This window comes from Chanos chanos, chromosome 5 (genome assembly GCF_902362185.1).
Source record: "Chanos chanos chromosome 5, fChaCha1.1, whole genome shotgun sequence".
Taxonomy (NCBI): domain Eukaryota; kingdom Metazoa; phylum Chordata; class Actinopteri; order Gonorynchiformes; family Chanidae; genus Chanos; species Chanos chanos.
Window position 1 is genome coordinate 25,786,903 of NC_044499.1, and position 25,158 is coordinate 25,812,060.

General features: G+C 41.2%; 1 protein-coding gene across 1 annotated transcript in view; it reads right to left on the reverse strand.

Moving 5' to 3' along the window:
- adgrl2b.1 (adhesion G protein-coupled receptor L2b, tandem duplicate 1) overlaps positions 1–25,158 on the reverse strand; it is a 76,060-nt gene that overhangs the window by 2,289 nt on the left and 48,613 nt on the right. The window contains exons 13-23 of the mRNA XM_030774827.1: positions 23,134–23,256; positions 20,806–21,011; positions 20,224–20,397; positions 18,891–19,100; positions 18,206–18,426; positions 16,875–16,941; positions 13,039–13,130; positions 10,696–10,864; positions 9,654–9,782; positions 7,544–7,640; positions 3,512–3,640 (exon numbers count right to left, since the gene is read on the reverse strand). Coding sequence (XP_030630687.1) covers positions 3,512–3,640; positions 7,544–7,640; positions 9,654–9,782; positions 10,696–10,864; positions 13,039–13,130; positions 16,875–16,941; positions 18,206–18,426; positions 18,891–19,100; positions 20,224–20,397; positions 20,806–21,011; positions 23,134–23,256 — 1,617 coding nt within the window. The remainder of the gene's footprint in view (positions 1–3,511; positions 3,641–7,543; positions 7,641–9,653; positions 9,783–10,695; positions 10,865–13,038; positions 13,131–16,874; positions 16,942–18,205; positions 18,427–18,890; positions 19,101–20,223; positions 20,398–20,805; positions 21,012–23,133; positions 23,257–25,158) is intronic.

A 25,158-nucleotide genomic window follows, 5' to 3' on the forward strand; every position in this document is an offset into this window, starting at 1 on the left:
ATGGAAAGATACAGGTAAAGGGGATGAGGCCCATTTTCTTGTTTGCAGCTGCGGTTCACCTTGGACAGACTTTTGTTTTCCACACCAGACAGACACAGCAGTGAGATAGCAGGGAAGACAGAGAAAGGGAGAGAAAGAGAAAAGGAAGGAAAGAAAGAGAGACAGAAGGATAAGAAGAAGGAGATGAGGAGAAAAAAGAAGAGAACAAAAGAGAGAGAAAATCTGTATTCTGCTATGACGTGCCATGGTTGAGATAAGAAATGTTTCTTTTGCAGAGTGGGAAAAGAAAGTAAAAACAGACATCAAAGAGTTTAACGGGTGACAGAACAGGGGAGGGGGGAGGAAAAAAAGGAGGAGGCAGAAGAAAAAAAGAAGATATTGAAAGACCATGGTACACTGCTACTGCCAAGATAATTTGCATTTGTTTATTTACTGCCAATGGCATTCTTTCCATCAGGTAGAATCTGGATAGAGGGAACCCAGACACAGGGGAACACAAAATGACTGGACATACTAAGCCAGTTGCATTCTGGGAGCCTGGCCATCTCAAGCCTCACCCCATGCCTTTTACTTTCAGACACCCAGTCAAACTCAAAAAGTATAAAAAAAAAATCTACAGTCATCTTCAACATGTATTAGATGAGAATGGATGGTGAGGGATGTAGGAGGGCCTTGTTAAGGTCTTTATTTTGACTGGGTTTTTATTCTCCTGCTTTAAGATCTTGATCAAAACTAATATCAAAGGATTATAGCACCCAACTGGCCCAGATCTGCAGTCAAATCATTAACTGTGAGTAGAGAAAAGAGACGTGAGTACAAAGCTACACAGCACTACGATGCTTTTTCTCTGTCTCTCTCTTTCCCTTTCTCTGTTTCTCTCTCTCCATGTCTTTCAACTCCCATGTCTGAGCTCTTGGGCTGAATGGGACATTCTTACTTTTGAAAATGGAGAGAGACACTTTAGATATTTAGGAGTTCATATGAGAAATCATTCCTCTGATTGTTTAAATAATTCTGGATTTTGTAACATTTCATTAAGTTCTACAGAGTATTTCTCAATATGCGTTCTTGTGTACTCTTGGATTCTCATGTTCTTATGAGTCCGTTTTTGCCAGTGAATTTGGCAAGAGCATTCGTCTCAAGGATGCTTGTGTTCCTGGTGATGAGAAACAGGTGAAAGGTCGGACAGCAATCCAAACATATTGCTTGGATTTGGACATTTAACTAAAAACTATCCTTGCAGGTATTATTACTACTAAAAGCTGCCCCCCCCACACACACAGTTTATACTGATCTCCCAGACAAAAAAAAATAGACCTCTTTAAAAAAAAAAGGGGGGGGGGGCATTGAAATGAGTTTTCACCTTCATTTTTAAGCAGAAAAGACATTTGCGTTTTGTGTGAGATTACTGGTGTATTTTTGGCTAATGATGCCTTCTCCAGGTCTAATCTGTAATGCAGAAAAAAATCCAGTGTTTGCTTGAACGCAAATTCTTCCAGAAGAAAAAAGGTTAAAACCTGAGAGAGGTGGGGAAAGTGGAAGAAAATGGCAATCTGTGGATGATTATAAGGGTGACAATGGCTCAGTTTGATTTGAGATGATTAAAAAAAAAATAGCATGACAGAACTCAACGTCTGCTGTGTAAATGGTGCGTAGCAGGCTAGAGACAGATTCATGTTTAGAAATTTTCATTGCTGCTTTTATGACCTGATTTTTACCTGCTCTTTTTAGGCATCATATTTTTCATCCAATTATCACCCTTTTCATGTTAAAAATAAACAGAAATTCCCAAATAAATAAATACATTCTGAAAAACAGGAACCACAAATATAATTTTTTATGGGCCATTTGCATCTCAGGTACCACATGCTGCTTTCTTACTTATATTTTCTTTTTTCTTTTCTGTTTTTTTCTCTCTGAGTAAAGAAAAATCCAACACATTGTTATCAGACTTACGATGGATTACACACATGGAGCACTGATATATTTATACATATATAGCCATACATAAAAACAATTCTCACTGAACACGAAAACCCCCTTTATACAGTCGCATTTACTTAAACACATCTCCTGTTTGCTTTGTGTAACTTAAGGCATTGAAAATGCCTCTTACTGCGCACACAGCGTATTACCATTCATTTAAGAGCATTACTGTTCATTTTTTCAGTGGCGGAGGCACTGTGCAGACATGAGTATTTTGCGCTCGAGCTTGTTCGATGGTAATCCTTTCCGTAATTAAGTCGAGTGGATGGTATCTGTTAGCCTCCCGCCGAGCTCTGACGCTAACGCTCGATAATAGAACTATTCTTTCCATTTTAATGTGTGTGTGTGATCTTCCAAAGAGCATAGACATCTCTGTGGGGGGCTCTGAGCTGGGGGAAGGGAAGGGGGACAAAAAAGGGCACTGAGCACTGAACTTGGTGAAGCTATCTGCTGTCACCATCAGTTGTTTATTCATTTATTTAAAATCATATTTCACCGAGTTTATTATCCATTCATATATACACAATGTTGTGAGTACATTTTTCTCAGACGCAACCTATTTATTTCTGTCTTGCTGAGGTGCACACTGAAAAGGTTAGTGACAGTGGTTGACAGTACAAAGTTGTAGAATTCCATTGCCCCGATATACCCTAACCTAGATTGCATCTTAGTGTGAAATGTCGAAAAATCATATGCGTTTTTTTTTTTATCTGAACGGTGATTATCACTTATCTCCCCTTCACAACAAGCATGACAGAGTAATGCTCAGAAACGGAAATCTGTCTCTCATTTCAGTTTCGACAATGTCGTCCACAATATCAGCGCTAGGACCATAGGAGAGTCAGTCCCCATTAAATTTTAAACGTGCATACTACAGGACAGTCAGACAAATTGTAAAATTTATCATTTGGCTGTGCTCTCCGCTGGCTAACCTCTCCGTGCAGCTTTTCTTCACTCCTGTCGGTCTCTCATCGACAAACCCTGTCAAATTGAGTTCTCACACAAAACAGTAGTGCGATACATTATACGGTAAATAGATTTGTTTGCGCTTATTTTGGGGGAGGAAAAGTAGGTTGAAGACAACACTGACAAACTGCCAATCACACCAAGTCTGGCTTGTTTTCGCAAATTTTAGGAGTCAGATGAAGAAATGAAATTAATAGCAGGAATATTAATAATAATAATAATAATAATAATAATAATAATAATAATAATAAAGCCTGCCTGTACATTAGCATGATGTACTGCTGGACAGATGTATAATACAATACAGAGAGCATTTTGGCACTGGGGAAAATGGGAGTATGAACTTGCAGTGGGAATGGGTTCACTGAGAAGCCTGTTGAAAGACTGAGAAACAAAGCCCTCACAAAAGAGGAAAAGAAACAGCAAAAAATGTATATCTCCATATGCTCTGAATGCTATGAAGGAACAAAAGCATCTAACACCGCAATGGAAGAAATCCCCCCTCTCTCTCTGGCTTGCATGCACACATGGAGATCAGTAAAAGGTAGGCATGGAGCACCTGGTGAGTGAAATGCTGGAGGAGAGTTCGTGTTGCAGACGATGGTTTCGGCAAGCAGGTTGTTATATGGGTCGTTAGTGTCGTGGGGTCGAAGAAGGGGGTTAGTTAGGAGATAGTTGCCTGTCATCCCTGCAGAAACAATAAAGAGAAGGAAAGGAGGCAGAAAAGAAGAAACAAAGAATGAGATAAAGGGGAGAGAGAACACAGATGAAAAGAAAATCTCTATGGTTACAAGAAAAGCAATTTTTTTCTGTCTTTTCAGTGAAGATTACCACAGACGTAGGCTCTCTCTCCATCTCCCCCCCCCCCCATTATCATTATGAAACAGGATTAGACTCTCTCTATCAAAAGTACCATGGACTACAAAGAGAAATAAAACATGCAGTGTTTTGAAAGTAATTAATCCACTAAGCTTAAAATTCTGTTATCATTTGCACAGAAGCTTCAACAAATGCCACACTTTTTGTTCTTTGTTCAACACAAAGTAAACATATACACACTCCTGCGTGTTCCTGACTGAAGCTACATTCTGTGATCAGGAAATCATCTGCAGACACTCACTTTGTGTAGAAGAGGGCTGTTCGCACAGCAGCATACTGCATGCAGCCCACACTCTCACACACAGTGCTAAGTCAAACCAGGAGCACCACGCTGCCTGAGCTGAGGGCAATGGTCAGACAGTAAGGGCTGAGGGCAGTGGTCAAACATTAAGGGTTGAGTTTGTGTTACCTCAGACAAAATAGAGAAGTTAAGAGGGTCTCATGGGTGTACAGATGGAATATATATGTACAGATGAACTCGGTTACCTGTAGTTTTAAACTTTAAGCTTCAGCACTCCTGTACAGTCTTACACAGAACACACGTCCCTGTGTTTTTATATCACCAAGTAAATAGTAAAATAGCTGTATGAAGCTATAACAGCATAGAGGTGAAGGCAGCAGGTGACAGCATATTGTACACTTTTTTAGCTCTTTAAATTGTGTGAGATAGCACTCAGGGCCTACAAAAATACTCTTAACAACAAATAGCCTAATAAATACCCAAAGGCAATCATATGGCCTAATCATTGTGTAACATCTGACAAGCAACGTGGAGACTTTAATTGCTAGTTTTCTTTGAAACTGAAGCGTACATTTCTCTGTGGTTCTGAGTTTTTGAGTAAAGTGTACCAAGGTCGGTCAGAGTTGTACTACACTGTCAGACTTCTCCTTTGACATGGAGGCTGAGTAATTTAAAGCTGAACTGCTTTGGCTGTTTTTCCTTCCAAATCTTGGGATGGGAGTGAACACTTGTTTTTAAATAAAAGTCACCTGATGTTGACTTGCCCACAATTTGGGTATATTTTCACCGCATAACAGGTTATGTAAATATGAGTGTAATGGGGTGGAACCGAATCCGAATACAGTATTCGGCAAAGCACAAATCGAGGGTTTTTACACATATTTATTTCGTACAAATATTTTAAAAATGATTTGTTATCGGGAAGAAAAAAAACATGTCAAATAGCTGGTGTTCCTTATAACTGTGAGCGCAGTGGATATATGTGCTCCACCTGCTTGTGCTGACCTGAGAGGAAGATAATAGGAGAGTGGAGGGGAGAGAGAGAGCACAGACTGAAAAGGAGCAGCGCAGCCTGATTAAAATATAAGCAAAACGTAGTACACTGCTTCACCACTATTTTATTTTGATTAGGTTTTCTTTTCTTTAACCTTAAATGGTTTGCTGAGGTAGTTTATTATAACGTTACTTGTCTTTTTCTTTCCTGTTGGACCTGTACGACAGAGTAGTATGGCCACATTGAGGAAAGAAAAATTCTGAGATTTCATGAATAAAGTCGTAATTGAGAAAAAAAGTCATAGTATTATGAGACTAAGTTGAAATTTGATGAAAATAAAGTCATAATTTTACGAAAAAAAATCATATTACGAGTATAAAATCATAAAATTTAGAGAAACTAAAAAAAAAAACAAAAAAAACAAAAGAACATAATTTTCACTACCAGCCACTTCCTCCTCCACAAAAGAGGCAATTTCCTCGAAGTCTGTGTGGTTCTTTCTTCGGAATGGACAGTTTCTCACACAGTCTTTTCAAAGTCCTAATACTTATGATAATGTGGTGCTGATGTGCCAAAAGATTAAGTATTGCGTCATTTGCAAAACCTATACTAAAGTATAACTTCACAAGATGCTCCACTTTCCTCATTTTAATGCAGGCAGCAGGTCTGATATTTCCACTCTAAAATAACACGTAGCCTAAAATTACGACTTTATCCTCCTAATATTACGACCTTATTCTCGAAATCTCAGAATTTATTTTCCTCATTGTGGCCCTAATACTCTGTAGGAACTGCAATATGTGAAGCCAAGTTCGTTTGACCGGGAGTAGGAGACTAGCCTATGTTAGCTCTGGAAGTGTGGTTAGGGGTACTTCAGAGAGAACAGTTTTTATTAGTTGGCCTATTGATTTTTTGTTTGTTTATATTCTGTCAGCTCCGCATCCTCCAATTAGGGCAGGTGGTGGCGGGGTTCACAATGTTCACATAGGCATTTATTAGTTTAGAGTTTAGTTTATTGGTTGGTTTGAGTGTGGATTAGGAACTGAATGTTCATTTTAAAATTATTTTCTTTTCAATGTTTATGGTTATGCATGTTTATTGCTCAGTTTATGAAAACCATAAACCAATACTACATTTAAGTGTTCATAATTATCATAATAGTTTATTGAAGAACACTTACTATATTAACACTTTGATATCCTAAAATTAGAAGCAAAAACAGGATTGTTAAACCTATTTCCACTTTTATTTGAATGCAAATACAAATACAAATAATTTTGCTACCTCAACAAATACAGATACAAATACAAATACTGGGCTCTCTGCACATCCCTAGAGTGTAAGAATGGGTTAATGGACAAAACATCACTTTGATAATCATGACATCATAATGTTCTACTGATGTTCTTTAAATCGAGGTCAGGACATAAAGCAACTCCTCTTTCCAAAAGTCAAGTCTCAGAACAGTAGCAGAGAAAAGCCCAGTTTGCTCCCATAATTCACCAGTATCTTTGCCACTCCCCTCCACACAGTCAGTCTCCTTTTGATAACCATATCCTCAGTGTAGCACTCCTGGGCTAAGGACAGAGAAACAGCTCTGTAGAGTAATCCTGAGTAATCCTGAGTAATCCTGACCTGGGCAGCTGTGGCCTAAAGGTTAGAGAACTGGCCTTGTGACTGGAGGGTTGCCAGTTTGATTCCCAGAACCAACATCCACGGCAAGGCACTTAGCCCCAATGCTCCCCAGGTGCAAGGAATGCTGCCCACTGCTCCGGTGTCTGTGTTCACTACTGGTGTGTTGGATGGGTTAAATGCAGAGGACAAATTCACTGTTCACAGTGTGTGTGTGATCACAGAGAGTTACATTTACATTTTTTTTCCCATGGGATTGAGAGAGAAATTACATACACGTCCCTGAGATTGACTTCGGGGGCATGCTTCAGTCACGCTCTGACTTTTCAGAAAGGCACTGATGAAATGTGTGGCTGCCCGTTCTGTGACAGCCCAGAGATCAGCTCACTGAGCCAAACTCTTCACCCCGACAGGGTCTCCCAGAGTTGAACAGCATCTTCTCTTTAGTCAGTCTCCTGCTCAGTCTACATAATTGATCAAACCATTTTTAATGCCCCTACCAGTTCTGCTTGTACCTTTTTAAAGTGAATACGAAATACAGAGTTTGGCTTCTCTGACAAGGTCCTAATACAAAACATACATTTCAACTCCAAGGGTTGCATTTGTGTTTCTGCTGTGTTTTTGATCATTATTCAGCTATTTTCTCTACGAAGGCACTGCCCACGAACATGTTTACAGAAACTGCATGACATGCACACCGGTCTATTGACACAGGATTGAGTGTAGGCGAGTTGCGTTGGTAGTATTTTGAGAGAGAGGAAAGAGGAAAGAGAGCGAGTTAAGTTACAGGTAAACTGAGCGGAACATGCAGAACCAGTGATGGCTGTAATAAAACAGGTTCTGACCTTGATTGAGCGTTGACGTGCTGTTGATGTCTCCTGAGATGAAGGAAGATTCCGACTGTTTCCTCACAGTGTCGTTCCACATTCTTCTGATACGACTCTGTTGCACGTGTCAAAACAACAGGACATTAGTTTTAGCTTAGCCACTGAATGGCTATACCATGACTGAATATGGCAGAATATAAAGAGTGACTGTAACTGAAGTGGTTTGAAACCACCGTCGTTACCAGTGCAGGTGTCTGCTGTGCCCTTAACATGGGGACTTGCCCGGAATTCAAAGAAATGTCTTACAGAGGACTTCAAAAGTTCACTTAGAAAGTCAGTTTGAGTGTGTGTGCGCGTGTGTGCATGTAAATGTGTGTGTGTGTGTGTGTGCGTGTGAGATTTTTAGAGAAGGAACCTGAAGTGATAAGGAACAGTGACTGGCCTGTACAGTTAGGAGCTTTCCACATCTGTCCATAATCCATATGCTAGCTGCCCAACAGAGCTACCAAATTCTCCATGACAACACACACAGTTAAGCTGTCTGAGGTTAAACGTGCTTAAAAGTGTAAATGTTGGTCAAGTGAACAGAGTGTAATTCCTGGTTAAAAGCAGTCATTTTGAAGCTGTAAGAGTTAGAAGCTGAGAGAGGAGAAGGACCATCTCCTGCATTTACGTTCAGTGCAAAAGAAAACTCCACAGCGAGGTGAAAGCATACTCAATTAACTTTTCTACTCAGCTCCACTGAGTCAAAAATTTAAAAAAAGGGATTTGCCTAGATTTTCTCTGCAAACTCAGAAGCTTCACTCCTCTTCAGTGTGTATAGTTCAATGTCCTTCAAACACAATGAGACCTGGACACCAATAAAAGCTAATTATTTTCATTTCACATCACTAATTTACTTTCTCTCTCCTTTTCAGGATCAACTGAAAGCCAAAAATTGCGAGCTGACAGTCAGACAGTCAGAGCTGTAATAACCTTCTGTAGTGTTCACTTTGTCCTACAACGAGCCCATATTTCTCTTTTCGCACTATTTTCACCTCATCACATGAGATACAGAAACTCCTTATTCAATATTTTCATACAGTCAGCTACTGCATGAATTCAGTTCAACAGGGAATGACCTGACACCTCTTCCACTTCCCAACAAAAACACAAGAGTCTAGTATTTCAGTTCTGGTGTGACAATGAACCAGTCTACATATACACTGAACTGGTCTGTTGACTGGTCTACCTTGTAAGAATGACGTAGTCCTTTCCTTAGCTACTCACTCAACTCAGTTATTGGTCTTTGATGAGATGACAAATTGTGACATGGGACAGTGGCATAATAAGAGGCAGGTTGGAATCCAATCTGAATTTACCTGCTTTGGTGTTTTGTCATTTGTTCTGAGCAGTACAGAGAGAACCATGTGGTTTAATGTATGAGGAGCACAGAGAGAACCGTGTGGTTTAATGTATGAGCACTACAGAGAGAACCGTGTGGTTTAATGTATAAGCAGTACAGAGAGAACCGTGTGGTTTAATGTATGAGCAGCACAGAGAGAACCGTGTGGTTTAATGTATGAGCAGCACAGAGAGAACTATGTGGTTTAATGTATAAGCAGTACAGAGAGAACTATGTGGTTTAATGTATAAGCAGTACAGAGAGAACCGTGTGGTTTAATGTATGAGCAGCACAGAGAGAACCATGTGGTTTAATGTATGAGCAGTACAGAGAGAACCGTGTGGTTTAATGTATGAGGAGCACAGAGAGAACCGTGTGGTTTAATGTATGAGCACTACAGAGAAAACCATGTGGTTTAATGTATGAGGAGCACAGAGAGAACCGTGTGGTTTCATGTATGAGCACTACAGAGAAAACCGTGTGGTTTAATGTATAAGCAGCACAGAGAGAACTGTGTGGTTTAATGTATGAGCAGCACAGAGAGAACCGTGTGGTTTAATGTATGAGCAGTACAGAGAGAACCGTGTGGTTTAATGTATGAGGAGCACAGAGAGAACCGTGTGGTTTCATGTATGAGCACTACAGAGAAAACCGTGTGGTTTAATGTATAAGCAGTACAGAGAGAACCGTGTGGTTTAATGTATGAGCAGTACAGAGAGAACTTCAATTTGGATGTTGCTGTACCTGCGTGGCGGAGGAATAGCGGGCCGTAGAGCGTGAAGCAGACGTTTTGCCCATGCTATGTGCCCCCTCGGACGGAAGACCACCGCAACACCGAGACTGACGTAAACATTTACTGTACTCTTTACGAACCTGTGCAGACAAGACAAAAACAACATGATGTTTTATGCTCAAACACACGTACACAACAAAACATGTCACTGTTGCAGAGTTGTGGATTTCACATGATCATTCATCAAGGCCAAAGACACCCGTTCTACTGTTCTGGGATCAGTTAATTACCACACTTACATTCACAGCCATAAAGAGGGTTACAACCTGTATTCTTTGCGGGATGCTGTCAGTTCATGAGAAAGCTCCCACAGAAGCTTTAGGTGCTCTGTGATCCATCTGTGTTTGAATACTCTACCTTTCTTTGCCCAGTAGCACTCTGCCCACCAAACCAAGTACAACTTCCAGCACAAATTCAGAAAAAAAAAATCAGAATTTTCATTTCCATCAAAAAACCCTTTAATTCTCCCACAGGAAACGGTCAAGCTAACATACGCCTGTACATGTGAACAGGTCAACACCGCATTCAGAAATGTGAAGGAAAATCAATCTGGGGGTAATGCGTATAAAATCCACCACTCGTAAAGAATCACTGATGAAACCAACACAGCTGAATGTTCAGTTTATGGAGTATCATCCAATTCACTTTTAAAGCTGTTATTGTCCATGTCTTAGCTGTCTCAGATGAAAGAAAATTGTAATCAGAATAGGCTTTTTTTCCTCAGAGGAGGCTACACTTAATAGACTAGAGGAACAGCCTATTGTCCTGACAAGTGCAATGATGTGAGACAGAAAGCAGAGGTCAGAGGTCAGGATTCAACAGTTGATGATAGTTATGTAAAAAACTCTCTCTGGTTGACAGGTAGTCAACTAAAGGTTTGAACAGACACTACTGAAGACAGGACACTACTGAGGACAGGATATTTATGGCTGTCTCAGAGTCAGTGTTTCATTAACGACTGTTTTATTATTTTATCCCAAAACTGATCCTTACCTTCTTCTGAAGAAGACAATGGAAGATGAAGATAAACATTCCTTGTAAGGTGTTGAAGATGGTGAAGAGGTAGGCCATGACTATGGAAGACTCATTTAAAAAGAACAAACCGAAGGACCACGTGAGGCCTAGCAAACAGAGCAATGCAAAAGCCCCCAGAACCCAGGACCTGCACACAGGAAAACAAACACATTAGCCTACACTTCCAAATCGTGAGTAATGGAGCATAAAACAATAAAAATATTTTTTAACTTCATCGTATGGTAAAGTTATTACCACTGCTCAGACCACTTTCCCAAAACCAGGCTCATAAAGAAAGCGCTGATACCTCTATGTTCATATTAGCTATGGAAATGCTTGATTTCAGTAACGCAAACATGCTGTGGGAAGAGCATACATGGTCCTTCTGTAAGTGACTTCAAATACCAAATCTGAAGTCATAAATTATAAGAATGCACTGGGGCAGTTGTAGAGATTCAACAAGGATCTCAAGAGAGCTGCTGGAGTTCTGGGCTGTGGTGTATTATTGGGCTGTGGCCGGGTGGGCTGGGGAGAGTGTGGACACAGCAGTTTTTCTGCTCGAGATTCCAGGAACACTTAGAGCAGATCAGATGACCTGAACAGCACACTGGAGCGATCAGGCCTTGGTGTAGATACACAGGGGATTTTTTTCAGTCTCTGGTTTCTGAACTGGGTTTTTGCACGCAGTTGCAGGTTGCAGGCAAGTGTCCCATTAGACTTGTGAGTTCAAAGGAAAGACTGTCTGCGGGGTGTGTGTGTGTGTGTGTGTGTGTGTGTGTGTGTGAAAATATCTGGCCAGCCCTCAAGAACACGTCCTATACGCTATGCCCCGCTGGGTAATTGTTTGCGCAGCCCTGAAACCAGCAAGGGACAGTTCGTTAACAGCACTGGTCCAAGGGTTAATGCTTTTCCTAATTATACCCATAAACTAAGCAGACTTTTTTCCCCCCAACCATTGACCGTCAGCTTAATGCCAGATTCAACTTTTTGCCTGTCCTAAGGCCTTGACCTTTAACCCAAACCCAAACCCATTTTTAACCATTTTAACCTACCCCGGCTGAGCCCCCTTGCTGTTTTATTATTCTTTATTTTGTCTAGTTGTTGTGCTTTCATTTTCATTATCGCAGTGTTATTTGCAATTTGCCCACTGGGTCAGCACCTACTGTACACCTGGCTGGCCAAGAAGGGGTCTTCTCTCTCTGTGGTCCTTCCCAAGATTTCTTTTCCCTAGCATCTGTTTTTTTTTTTGAGGAGTCTTGCCCCCTATGAGGATTAAGTCAGGGGGTGCCGCCCTGCTCTGGTGGTTGTAATCCTGCGGGCATGTAAAGCCCTTTGAGACTGTAAACAGTGAAGACACCACCATTTTGCCCTATGCAGTTTCTAGATGAATTAACCTAAAAGTTCCAACCTACCCCATCTGTACTCATGAAATGGTACTGTCAAATTGTAATTTTAAAACTACAAATACTGGAAAGAAAGAGCAATTAATGGCCAAACAGAAAATATCCAAATGTGAGATACTTGAGCGAGACTGCACAGAAATAAACCAGACCCTGATTGTGACGTCTAATTCCATGTTAAGACAAATGGTGGAATATAAAATTCTTCTTTTGCCCACAATGACAAACAAACAAAATCTCAATCGCGTGACTATATAAAATGTGATAACCTTGGCTAAACATGTCTGTCTGGGTTGTTAACCACTGTTAATATCTTTAACAAGTTAAAATCTACGTTTCATTATGTTTGACACCTACTAAAGACACGGACCTGTTCCGCAGAGACATACATGAGACAAATGAGGTGAAAAAACACCAAAGTTTGTACTTAAGACAGTGTGGCTAAGCAGCTACGCTAAGCAGTTACAAATGCTAGTTAGCCATTCAAAAGATTATCAAGTGATTAATGATAACTCAAATGTGTTGAGCTGCAATCAGAGCAACGTCAAAAACAAAAACAAAGCTGGTCAATTCAGTTTGTGAGCTAGCGTCATACCGCTTGAACAAAATGAAACTAAATGACCCAGTAGTCTAGTGTTAATTTCTTCATATTGCATTTGATGTAGATAGTCAGGTGATGATTGTGCAAGTGTGCAATCCTGTTGGGAGCATTACTCCCTACAGCATCTCTGTTCCATCTAAGATTGGAGTAAAACCATGTTACATTCTGGCCTTGTTAGCTTGTGCTGAATTGGGCAGTCTGAATATAGTGCATTAATAGGGTCATGGACATAGATTTTTGTGAGTGTCACCATAGCACTGGCACAGTTAGTGTCATGTATCCAGTGTCAGCTTAGGTAAATACATTGAAAGGGTAACATACCTGATGCTTTCCAACCTGCTGGAGTCAGGTTTCATGGAGGTGGAGTGTTTCACCATCTTGTACAGGGTCACCACCAGGAAGACGAGATTGAGCTGTCAAAAGAGTTAGATCAAAGGCTGAGCAGACCAGGCAGTGCGTTCAGATTTCCTGGAGACCAAATATGCGTTTAATTATTCTGAATGACATGTTGATCACATTTCATATGCTAACGTTTTCTTTTTCTTTATTTCTTTTTTTGCAGCTGAACAATTTCTGAGGCATGGAACTAACCAGGAAAGAATCAGACAACCAGCCAATCAGCTCAAACTCTTGGACCACACAAGATGATTTACAATTACTCCTTCATATTGTGCTAAGATGTGGAAAGTTTTCACTATGATACTTGTGAACAACAGCCTGAATATGGGTGTGCTAAAAAGGATAACATCTGTGAGACATACAGAGTTTAGTCATAAAAAAATACATATTTATCATCTGTGATGACAGCACATTCATAAACACTTTGCAATGTTGCACTTATTCACATAGTTTATTCACGTAGTTTAGCCACAGTGTACTAGGAAGCACCCTACTATCACTCTTGACACTCAGTTCGTGAAAGTCTTGGATGGAAAACCAGTTGACCTGTTGTTTGTCATGTGATCTCGGGACATGTCTGAGAGAAAACGTCTTGTGGACGCTCTCTCAGGCTGATGTTTGGTAGAGCTATGAGCGTACATGCCTGACTCTGGGCGCTTCCCTTCATTGCCAGGAACACGGGGATATAAATCCAAGTGAACGTCGGTTACATGAACAAAGCTCAAGGGTGAGAAAAATGGCAAGATAGCAGAGTAGATTTAAAATAGTACTTTCTAGGGAGAGTGCAGCAGACAGTTGGGGCTGTGTTTAAGCTGTAAGAGAAAAATGTTTCCAACAATCCAGGAAGTCTCCCTACAGGTAGCGGGGGGGGGGGGGGGGGGGGGGGGGGGCCCCTATAGGGGTGGACGGCTAGAGAATTTACCTCGGCGTGGCTCAGTGCCATCAACCCCCCCAAAAGGGCCCTGCTATAAAAATGGAAAAAAAAAATATCAATATCTAGATTCAAATGTTATTAAAAGCCTCTGTCAACATAATCTGCCATCCATTGCATACTTTGTGCAGCCAAAAATGAATGAAGGCGAGTAATACACAGGCCAGAAAAAAAGGGATAGTCAGTAAGAGAGGTATTGGGGTTATTGAACAGAACATGATGGTGGTTGAATGTATGAAGAAAATCCACTCAGCGCAGAGTGTAGCAGGGTGTTTGAGATGAATTTGCCTTGAAATGTTTTTCCAAAGAAAAAAATAAATAAATAAAAGCAAAAACAAATCAATACTTAAAAACTTTTTTGTGCAGTTTTACTATTTGTCATTCACATATAAAGGTAAAGAAGACTTGGTAAATCAGATCATCTCTACATTTTATTCAGAATGCCACTTAGTATCCTTTAAGTGAATCTGAGACACTCTGAAATCCAGTAACTGCATGGGACAGAAAACAATAACCAGATGCAGGCTCAGCATGGTCTGCTGGGAAGTCCTGCCCATGTACAATCCTCCAACGACAAGCGTTTTTCTAAAGTAACTACACACAAGCAGTGTGGCACAATGGCAGGGCCAGCTTAGTTATAAACATCCCCTGTGAAAAAAACAAACCACAAAACAACCTAAGCTAAATTGAGTAATGTAGTGTAAATAACAGACTAAAATCTTTATTTAAAATGCTCCCACACCCTACCAGCATGCTCCTGTCAACTTTAAGCATTAACAATCAAGACTGTAAGCACATCCATGTCCTCATATCACAACCCAGTGCTGGAATAATTCATAACCAGCAGCAGTGGAGGAAGCAAAAATAGAAGTAGCTGGTATAGCTCAGTGCGGCCTTGCTCTGTAGTGTGGACCAGTGAGTGAGGTTTTACCAGCCATGCAGCAGGGATGCGTGCAGCTGACTATACTGCTCATTGTACAATCCTCTACTTCGCTAACAATGCAGACAGTTTCATTACCTGGGTTTCTTCCATTACTTCACACTCATTAATACAACTGAGACTTTGTACATTAACAGGTGCACTCTGTTAAACGATAACAAATAGTCTTTTCCTCTGAATTCACAACTCTAATCTCAGTGTGTTGAACGGACTCAAAAAACAAAGCTGAACTCAAAAATACACAAATACTTAGAGCCCTGTCTGTCAATCAAAGACCATGTCCTGTACAGTCTGGCCTTTAACAGCATATGAAAAACGATGATTCATTTCACTTCAGAAAATTGCAGAGAGGAAGGAGGACTGTGTTTCTTCTGGAGTTAAAAATGAAAATAGATTTTTAAGCTTATCAGCCACAAGCAGACAGATAAGACACACGCAGACAGCAAGTGTTGGACAGGAACAAATACACCTTCCCTCATGCCGAACCACCAGAGAGAGAGAGAGAGAGAGAGAGAGAGAGAGAGGGGGAGACTAGTGAAACTGGGCACAGAATATCTGAAAGCAACACTGTGAGAGAGTTATCTTAACAGAGGGAGACAAAATGGGGTATTGATATGCCAAGTGAGTGTAAGAGAGAGAGGGTGAAAAAAGCCTGGGGGTGGGGGAGCTCTTAGATTGGCCGTTACAGTGTGGTTAGGTTTAGTGTGCCACTATCCAGGGCACAGCCTCGGTCAGCTGCAGATGCATGTAACCCAGCCCAAAGTCTTGACACAGACCTGATGAGATAGGTCAAGGCACAAGAGACAGGACCTGCCGAAATACAACCCCCCCCCCCCAACTGTCCTCAAGACCCCCCCCCCCCCCCCCCTCTTCCCACTGCTCCCCAAAAATAGCACTGCTAAGTGATGTCCAGTAACGGAGAAAGAGAGTCAAACAGGTGGAAACACTAAAGCTGTTTTTTTCTCATGTGTTTACACACACGACAGTGTCTGAATGTCTGCACGTGTGTGTGTGTGTTTGTGTGAAAATACAGTCACATTCCATTTTGGTGTGAAATTAGTATTGTGTGTGTATACGTGTGTGTGTGTATATATATGTGTGTGTGTGTGTGTGTGTGTGTGTGTGTGCGTGCATGTGTATGTGTGCGTGCGTGTGTATGTGTATGTGGGCGTGTGCGTGTGTGTGTGTGTGTGTGTGTGTGGTCCCACACTCTCATTACCTCTGCACTCCACCACTTTCTCCCAATGAGAAACTGACCTTCATGGCTCAGACAGATGTCACCCTCTTCCTCTCTCTCTCTCACACACTAACACACACACACACACACATGCACACATACTCACACACACATGCACGCACGTGCGCACACACACACACGCACGCACGAGTCTCTTTCTCTCTCCCTCTCTCTCTCTGTTTCTTTCTTTCATTCTCACTTTCACTTTCATTCTCATTCTCACACACAAACACACACAAACACAAACACAAACACAAACACACACACACACACACTCATTCGCTCTCTCTCTCTCTCTCTCTCTCACATGCACGCACACACAATTCTAGAAATCACTCAATCACTTCTGATTTCATACCTGGATGATTGTCAGCACTGTCCAAGACCCTACAGCCCTTTTCATTCTTCGATGCAAATTTATGACAATAGAAGAGACTTGATATGTCCATATGGATGGACATTCTGTTGCAATTCTGTTGTGTTCCAACAGAACAGAATAATTTCAGCCCATTAAAAAACTTTGGTTATTGTATTTTTGACTCAAGTTTGTTTCGGGCGATGCCTTTGTGACCACTGACCAAATAAAAGATACTGAAATATTGAATCTCAGATGACATGGCACCGAAACGTGGGCCCAGAGGACTACTCACCAGTATAATTAAGGTGACTGGTCCAATGAAACTCCAGATGAAGTGGTTATCAACCCTCAGCCAGCAGCTGCAAGGAAAAGTTTAATGGGAAATCTTCTCAAAGAGTAAAAATAGTTTCAAAGTTTCACCAACCAGTGTGTTCACAAAGCAGGCAAAGTATCACTGTGCCTGAGATATCCTGTCTTTGAAACCAAGCCAAGTTTTAAAAACATATAAACATATATAGGTTTACATGCATTTACAAACATTTACAACTAAATTACACCAAATACTTTTATAAAACGTCAAGCAAAGCAGGGGTTTCATGAGACATGCTGTCTGTGGGAGCTTCCTAAGCTTGTGTCTGTAATAACAGAGCATATTGGAATGGCAGCAGTCATCATTCACTTCACTGTAGTGCCTCTAATTTAAAACAAGAGTGCCAAGCTCCTCGTTGAATGGAGCCCTTAACGTCACACCGGGGCAATTAACACTGAGAAATATAAGACCAGAGAGGTGGCTTTCAAAACCCTGTTTCTGAGAACCAGAGTCAGGGACCAACACAAGTTGATGAAGGTAAAAAAGTCTGGACAGGATCTGACAGTTAACAGATTATATCTGTGTAATTATTTCAAGAACTCTTAAAAGTTTTAGTTTCTGTGAGAGTGCATGCTGTTGTACCCGTATGAGGTAAAATTACTTCATGTGAAACGGCTCGCAAAAGATGGTCTGGTACACCTTGGACAAAAGCTTAGATCCACAAATTTAACACGCAGAAAATTGTGGAAAATGTGACAACACGTTACACATGTATTCTGCTCAGCCTTTCATATTTCAGATATACATAGAGAGAGATTTAAATGAGAGTCTGTTGTACTCATTAAAGTATGTAGCTTTCTTTTGGTAGAAAACAGCACATGACACCTACGAGGTTTTAAACTGAGACAGGGGAAGGACTAAACATCCTGCTTGTGAACTAGTCTAAAATATTTTTAAAAAGCTAAAACTCATATTTCAATTATGCAAGTTAGAAAAGCAGTGTAGTCAGAGTGGGAATCCATATAAGGCTGTGTTTTGCAATGGGCTTGTTTCTCTTTGCTGTGATGTTGTGTAAATTTGCCTGAAGGCAGTGGGGAAATATGCTCTGTGATTGTGGTCTCATTAGCACAAACATCTCACTAGGAAAAAGGAGTTGCCTTCAGAAAGCACAAATTTCTTCTTGCAGGCCTTGAAAAGGGCCTGTGTAAAAATGTCTCTTGACAAAACAGACACATAGTGCATCTTTTCACTGACTTTTTATACAAGAGGAACAGAAAAAAATGATATTTTCTGTGTGAGAAAAGTCTACTCACGCTTGCTTGGTCCCATAGCTCCTGTAGTCGATGGCTGCAGAAATCCCAACCACCAGAGCTGGGAAGAGGTAACCAGATATATAATAGTACTTCCGCCGGGAGAACTCACTTTCAAAGACCTCCACTAGCATGAGGTAGAGCTGTACCCCCTCCAGACACATCCATGCAAACGCCGCCAGGAAGAAGAAATGCAAAACTCCAGCTATAACCGAGCACACAATCTAAGCATAGAGAGAGAGAGAGAGGGTGAGAGAGGGAGAGATATTAAACAGAAACACTGTGTAAGGAAATTCAAACCATGCGATCGGTTAGATATATGACTGTTTAATCACACTTTTCCAGCTGATGTTCATGAACTGTGGCTCACCAAAGCCCAGTGCCTGTGCATTGTCAGGCATACACACCTCCGGTCATTTGGATTTAATATACATCATTTAGACTGGAAACATCTTGACCAATCAGAACAAAGGAATCCACAAAACTGAAGACTGACCTCTCTCTCTAAACACGTAGTAATGAATTAATGCATGTGTGTATATATGTATATGACTGAAACTCAGTTAGTTACTATATTTGGACTAAAAAAGGAAAAACCCATAAACAGATGGGGGACATCACATGCGTTCATATGCTGAGACACTGACATATTCCCAGTTTATCTCTGTCCTGTGAATGTTTGTCCTACCTGAGGTTCTGTCATGTTGATTCCCACAAGGAAGAGGAGTTCTGCAATGAAGAGGTTGATGCAGAGGTTTTTGTGGATGGTGTTGCGGTCACTCTGCAGACCGCGGAAGAAGCAGAAGGTGAAGATGCATATGGCCAGGCAGACCAGAGACACTGCTATACCCATACGGGTAATCACCATCAGCAGCAACTCGTGAGTGCTCCCTTCACTCTGACAAAAACAACCACCCACCGTGATGTTAACAACCACAAATCCTGACAGATATCTCAAACATCTCAATTCCTCACTTATTCATCTCACAAAACTTCTGCACTGTTACACATACAATACTAACTGTGCTATCTTCAGCCCACAGAGTGGTATTGCTTTGATTAAATTTGTGTCAGGGCCGGCCTGAGTTTTTCTGGGGTCAGTATGAGGGTCGACATGCTTCAAGCCTGGACATAAGGCCCTGAAATGATAATTGTGGTTAATGAGACAGCGAATGGGTAGGGTAGAGTTCACGGGGCAAGACGTGTAATTACCTCCATTTCAAAACCCCGCATTTCCACATTTATGACCAGCTTTTCCATGGCTGCACCCAATCTCCACCGTCTAATCAGACTGTTATTTAATTGAACTCTGAGTCTCGTCCTTCCCCCTTCCCCCAGCTCGGCCTGAAAATCATCTCATCGTGCTAATTTCCCAGGGTTCCAGTTGAAACATGTGCTTGTGGGTTATTCGTCATGGACTATAGATACAGATACAATTTATTCTCTTCCATTACAGCAGGTCATGAAGGTACTTACTCCAGTGGCTCCACAGGAGGTGCCTGGTCCTCCAATGCCTCCGCCCATGTGTGCAACCACATCTCCTCAGATTTCTGCTTCTGAATGTCATACCCTCCCCATGCTACCCCTGCCCCGGCCTCCATCAGTGTAATCATTTCTTGTGCCAGCATGCGGCCAAACCTTTTCTCATTATGTGCGTATGTGCACAGCGAGCCGATAAAGGCACAAAGAAACTCACTTGGTCTGAGTGGAAAATGCTCCAAGCTCTCTGATCAGGTGTCCTTTCTGCTCTTATTGATCGGAATAAGGATTGGGTCTCTAATCACATTACTTCTACTCATACTAAACCAGCTGTATGTGGGCATGCATGTCAATTATGGGTACACAAAGAGAGCATCTTCTCCAGGCTGGAGCACTTTTACAGTTGGAGGATGCTTAAGAGATGAGACTGAATACATTTGGCCCTTTACTTCTCCTGATGGATATTTAATAGGGCACCTGAAGCAATATCAGCAAATTGAGTGTTTCCACTAAGGGCTGTAACCATGGAGATGGTTTCTCACCACATGCCCGCGGTGTGCCATGAGAATGGCAAAGTTGGTAAGGTGACTGCAGGAACAGGTCGTGTGAGTTTTGTTGGTTCCCAAAAGCTTACAGCCCTGGGTGGACCACTGGCCCATCATGCTCCGCTCCGAGTAATTCCAGAAGGAGCAGTTTGGGTTGAAGTAGTTCTCCGTCTAAAAAAAATGAAAAAGAAAAACAGATGAAGAAATTGCAAATCTGAATTGATAAGATAACACTTCAACATTTTATATTCTCCACTGACGGGGAAAAACTGCCATCTGACATCTGCTAGTGAAACGCCATAACCATCAAATCTCTAATAAAGGATATAAACATGGCAGCCCTCAGGGTATGCAGAATATTGATATTAAACATAATTATAAAGCGCAGGGAGCAGTTTGACTGCTGGGCTAGATACTTCAGGCTAGGCCTGACAGACTTCCAGTATGGAGAAATCCCATGTCCAATTCACCACCCTTCAAATGTTACTCCCTGGCCTCATAGTTCTCTCACTGTTTGACTTCCATCACCTGAGTAGAATCTTAAGAGGGTGGGCGACTGTGTAACCTGAGGGGACTCACGTCAAGGTGCTCCAGAGTGAAGATAACAGGTTCGGACACAAAGACTCGGCTGGACTCTTTGTTGATGGAGGCAGACAGTATGTGGGAGTTGATGGTGAGCGTGTGGTTTCTCAGGACTCCGTCACTCATCAGTCTCAATGTGGCATTCTCCGTGCTCAGGAACTGGCCCAAGTGCTTGTACAGGACAAAGACCAGTTTGGCAACACCTGGATAACAGGGTTGAAAAGTTACAGGTTCTGAGACACGAGCGATTAAATTTGTCTGCTGGACTACTACTGGTTACAGTTTATTCCAAAGTGATATCTAATGCAATGTACTGGAAAAGAAACTTTGAAAAATTCAAGCTATAAGATTGTAAGAGTGGAACCCGTTTCATTAGCAAACAAACCAGACTAATGGAGAGCAACTCACATAACTGTAGGGCTTTCACCATTTTAAGCTGCATAATTAAGGTAAATTAAAGACGGTATAAAGGCTGGATGGTGGGCAGAATGAATGGATAGTTACAAAGCAAAGGATAGTAGAGGAATTTAACAACCATAATCTAGATGATTAGGATGAATGGACTGAGTACGGTCTTTAACAGTGTCCTGCTGGGTGATGAAACCATAGGCCAACACGCAGAATAAAGGAAAGAGAAAGAAAAAGGGGGAGAAATGAGGTTCCAGTAGAGTGTGGTCATAGTAACACTAAGGCCTGGGGTAATAAGTGTAGCAGCAGAAGTACATACATTCTTATGTATATCTTTCATAGGTAGTGAAGATGGGGAGAAAAATAACACAGGGAGACACAGGGGGGATAACTGTAATAATGAGTAAGGATAGTGCATAGAGCAGACAGCTCAGAGTCGTTTAACCAAAGGTCTGTGATAAGGCCACTAACTTATATTTTAAATAGGAGCATAAAAAACAGACAGGCCATAGACAATGAAAGATTTGGTGGGCAGGTGAAAGACACACAAAAAGATAAATTAGTAGAGAGGAGAGAATAGATTATGACAGAGAAAACTGGCAGGAAGTTCCTCAGTTTTTGGACTACACATGCCGACTCTTAAATGACAACTGACTGCTCTGTACTTTTTCAGATCTGTCCCTGCTTCTAGATTAGAACTACATTATTCATTTATATGGAGTCATATATTCCAGGATAGGTTATATTATTTATGGTCTGGGTAATGACACCACGTGTTGTTGTTGTTTAAAATGCTTACACGGTTGACATTGTCACTGAGGCTGTTATAATTGTCTGCTCTGTTAAAGCACACATGCACAGCATGAGAAGCATGGTGCATACATTTTCTCGCAGTGAGAAATGAAAAAGAAAAAGGCATACCGGATTCAAATTATGATTAACATTGTACTCAGTGATGAAAAGCACATACAGTGTAGAATAAGCTGCAGTACGAGGAATATTTACTGGCGTGGCATCACGTTCGGAAAATAAAAACTTAGAAGGCTGAGGTGAAACAAATCTGTGGTTCAGTGCACACACACACCATCTGAGGACCACAGAACCTTGTTTTTTGGTTCCAGTTCAAAACCATTACACCCCTACACTGAACTAGCTACTAACTGTTGCTAAAACAGTTGTTCATGCAGTCTGTTCAGCTCAGTTCACGAGAATGGCTAAAAAAGTGGCTTGTGAGGTCACCATGACTTGATACACTAGAAGGGTTTAAACTGTGGTGATCATGACAATGACAGGGGTTAGTTCTGCCTTCTCAATGACATAACAGACTGGCAGTCCAATAAATTAACACTGGTATACTGTATGGTGCTGGTGGAATTAAGTTTATCTTAATTAAGTTGTGGTCAGCACTTTGGATACCTAGACCATTCTGCACAAATGAAACAGAAAAGGTTGGAATTTACACTTAAAGCGCCCTTTCCAGCATGATGTTGCCCAGGACAGATTTGGGGACCAAAGTATATTATCCACTAAGTGTATTATCTGAAGACTGGTGTGCTGTTCTGAACCTTGTGAGAAACTATGAATGTATTTTTGGAGAGGCAAAAGTGAAACTGCAGATGCAAGAGGCTTTTTTTTGTATTGATGATGGGAAGTGAAATGTGAACTTGATTTCACTCCTCAGGTGAGACTGTCCTGTGTTCCAACAGTGCACATAGCCCAACAGTGAGAAACTCAAAGTCTATTTTGGGACCATGTGACCTATTTTGACAGATCAAATAAAGTGTCTGACACCCTTTACAGTAACCCAAAAGGAATACATAATGAGAATAGCACAGAATAGGTTCTGCATCAAGGAATCATTCAGCAGTTATCCAAAAACGGATGGCATGGTGGGTAAAGCTCCGGCCAATCACTCACCATTTTTACTGTTCAGTTTGACTGTGTTTGCAGAGAGCTGAATGGTGGCTCCTCCTTTGCTGCTCTGTGGAAACCTGAAGTCCTGTACCTGACCGTCTGTGCTCAGCACATACACGTCCAACACTGGATGAGGAAGAAGAAGGACATGTATTAGGACATACACGTCCAAAAATGGATGAGGAAAAGGAGGGACTTGCATTAGGACATACACCGCCAACACTGGATGAGGAAGAAGAGGCACATGCATCAGAACATACATGTCCATCACTGGATGAGGAAGAAGAAAGACACAAACCCAAAGTTGAGCTTGTGTGGTCACAAAAGAACAGTAGGATCTTTTAATGATGTCTTTCAACAAAGTTAAATCTGTGGTATTGATATGACTGCAATGACGTGTAAAAATACAGGTCAACTACTATTACTTTAACTATTAAACTATTACAATTAAATTAAAATTTTAAAATGCTGTATACATTGAGACTGTTGACAGCTAAGCTGGAGAGACATGATTCCATGAATGTCTGAGTCTCTTTAATCAACCTATCACTGTATTATAGAGTAGTCAAGAATCTCTTATCATTCAGTCAGTTCACTAACATAATGCCTTATCATTCAGTCAACTCACTAACACAATGCCTTATCATTCAGTCAACTCACTAACACAATGCCTTATCATTCAGTCAACTCACTAACATAATGCCTTATCATTCAGTCAACTCACTAACACAATGCCTTATCATTCAGTCAGTTCACTAACACAATGCCTCATCATTCAGTCAACTCACTAATGCAATGCCTCATCATTCAGTCAACTCACTAACATAATGCCTTATCATTCAGTCAACTCACTAACGCAATGCCTTATCATTCAGTCAACTCACTAACACAATGCCTTATCATTCAGTCAACTCACTAACGCAATGCCTTATCATTCAGTCAACTCACTAACACAATGCCTTATCATTCAGTCAACTCACTAACACAATGCCTTATCATTCAATGATACCCTAATGATAACAATACCCCAAAATGACATTACAACATGACATAACTTTTTTTTCTCCCTCCAAAAGACCAGTGTCTCCACACAGCAATAGTAACTGAACGCTGTGGTCTTTCAATGGTGTAACCAAATCAATTAACATTCATTTATTTCATTATTTACTAAATCCTTCAAAGATCAAATCAGAAAATCATTGGAAAACAGTGTGAGTGTCAAATATACCAGACATCATGACTATCTCTAGGCTTTCAGCCCCTTTTCCCAAGCCCAGCTCCAGTTAACTCTGGCTATTCTGCAGACCCAGGCAAAGCCAGTGATCAGCTCTGACTCTGGCCCCGTTCTCTCACTGGAGCCCCGCCCTATCAGCCCATGTTCCTTTGATGTGTGAAATGACAAAGGGGTCAGAAGGGCATTTGTATCAGCACACATGAAAAGCCACCGCCCCCATGTCTCTCTCTCTCTCTCTCTCTCTCTCTCTCTCTCTCTCTCTCTCTCTCTCTCTCACTGTGAGCTATCCTAAACTCATTACTTCTCACTGATGAAAAAGAGGTATTGTCTTCCATTTTTCCTCTCTCTCTCCCTCTCACACACGCTCACTTACTCTCTTTATTCTCTTTAGCCATGCACTGCCATTCGTGAGGCAAAATTAAGTTAATTACATGACAGGAAATGACTAAAGCAGATCATTAAAAAAAAAAAAAGAAAAGAAAAAAAAGAAAAGTCTCTGAGCTGCTTGGGGTCCAGTCCAGTCCCAAATCCCTGAGTCCCAGAGCTGGCCTGAGCTTCTCTGGCATTCTCCACCTTCGTCTGGAGACAAGGAGACAGCCACACTATTCCCTTTCATTGGTGCTATTAACAGAGGACGAACTGGTTTCTCAAGGTTCACAGGTCAATAGGCCCTATAAGAATATTTCCTTCTTCTCCATAATTCCGCTTGTGGAAAATATTGCCTTTTTTCTCCAAAATGAGATGCATGATGGGATGTATGCAAAGTGTTTGATAAACTGAGGCTGGTCTTAGAA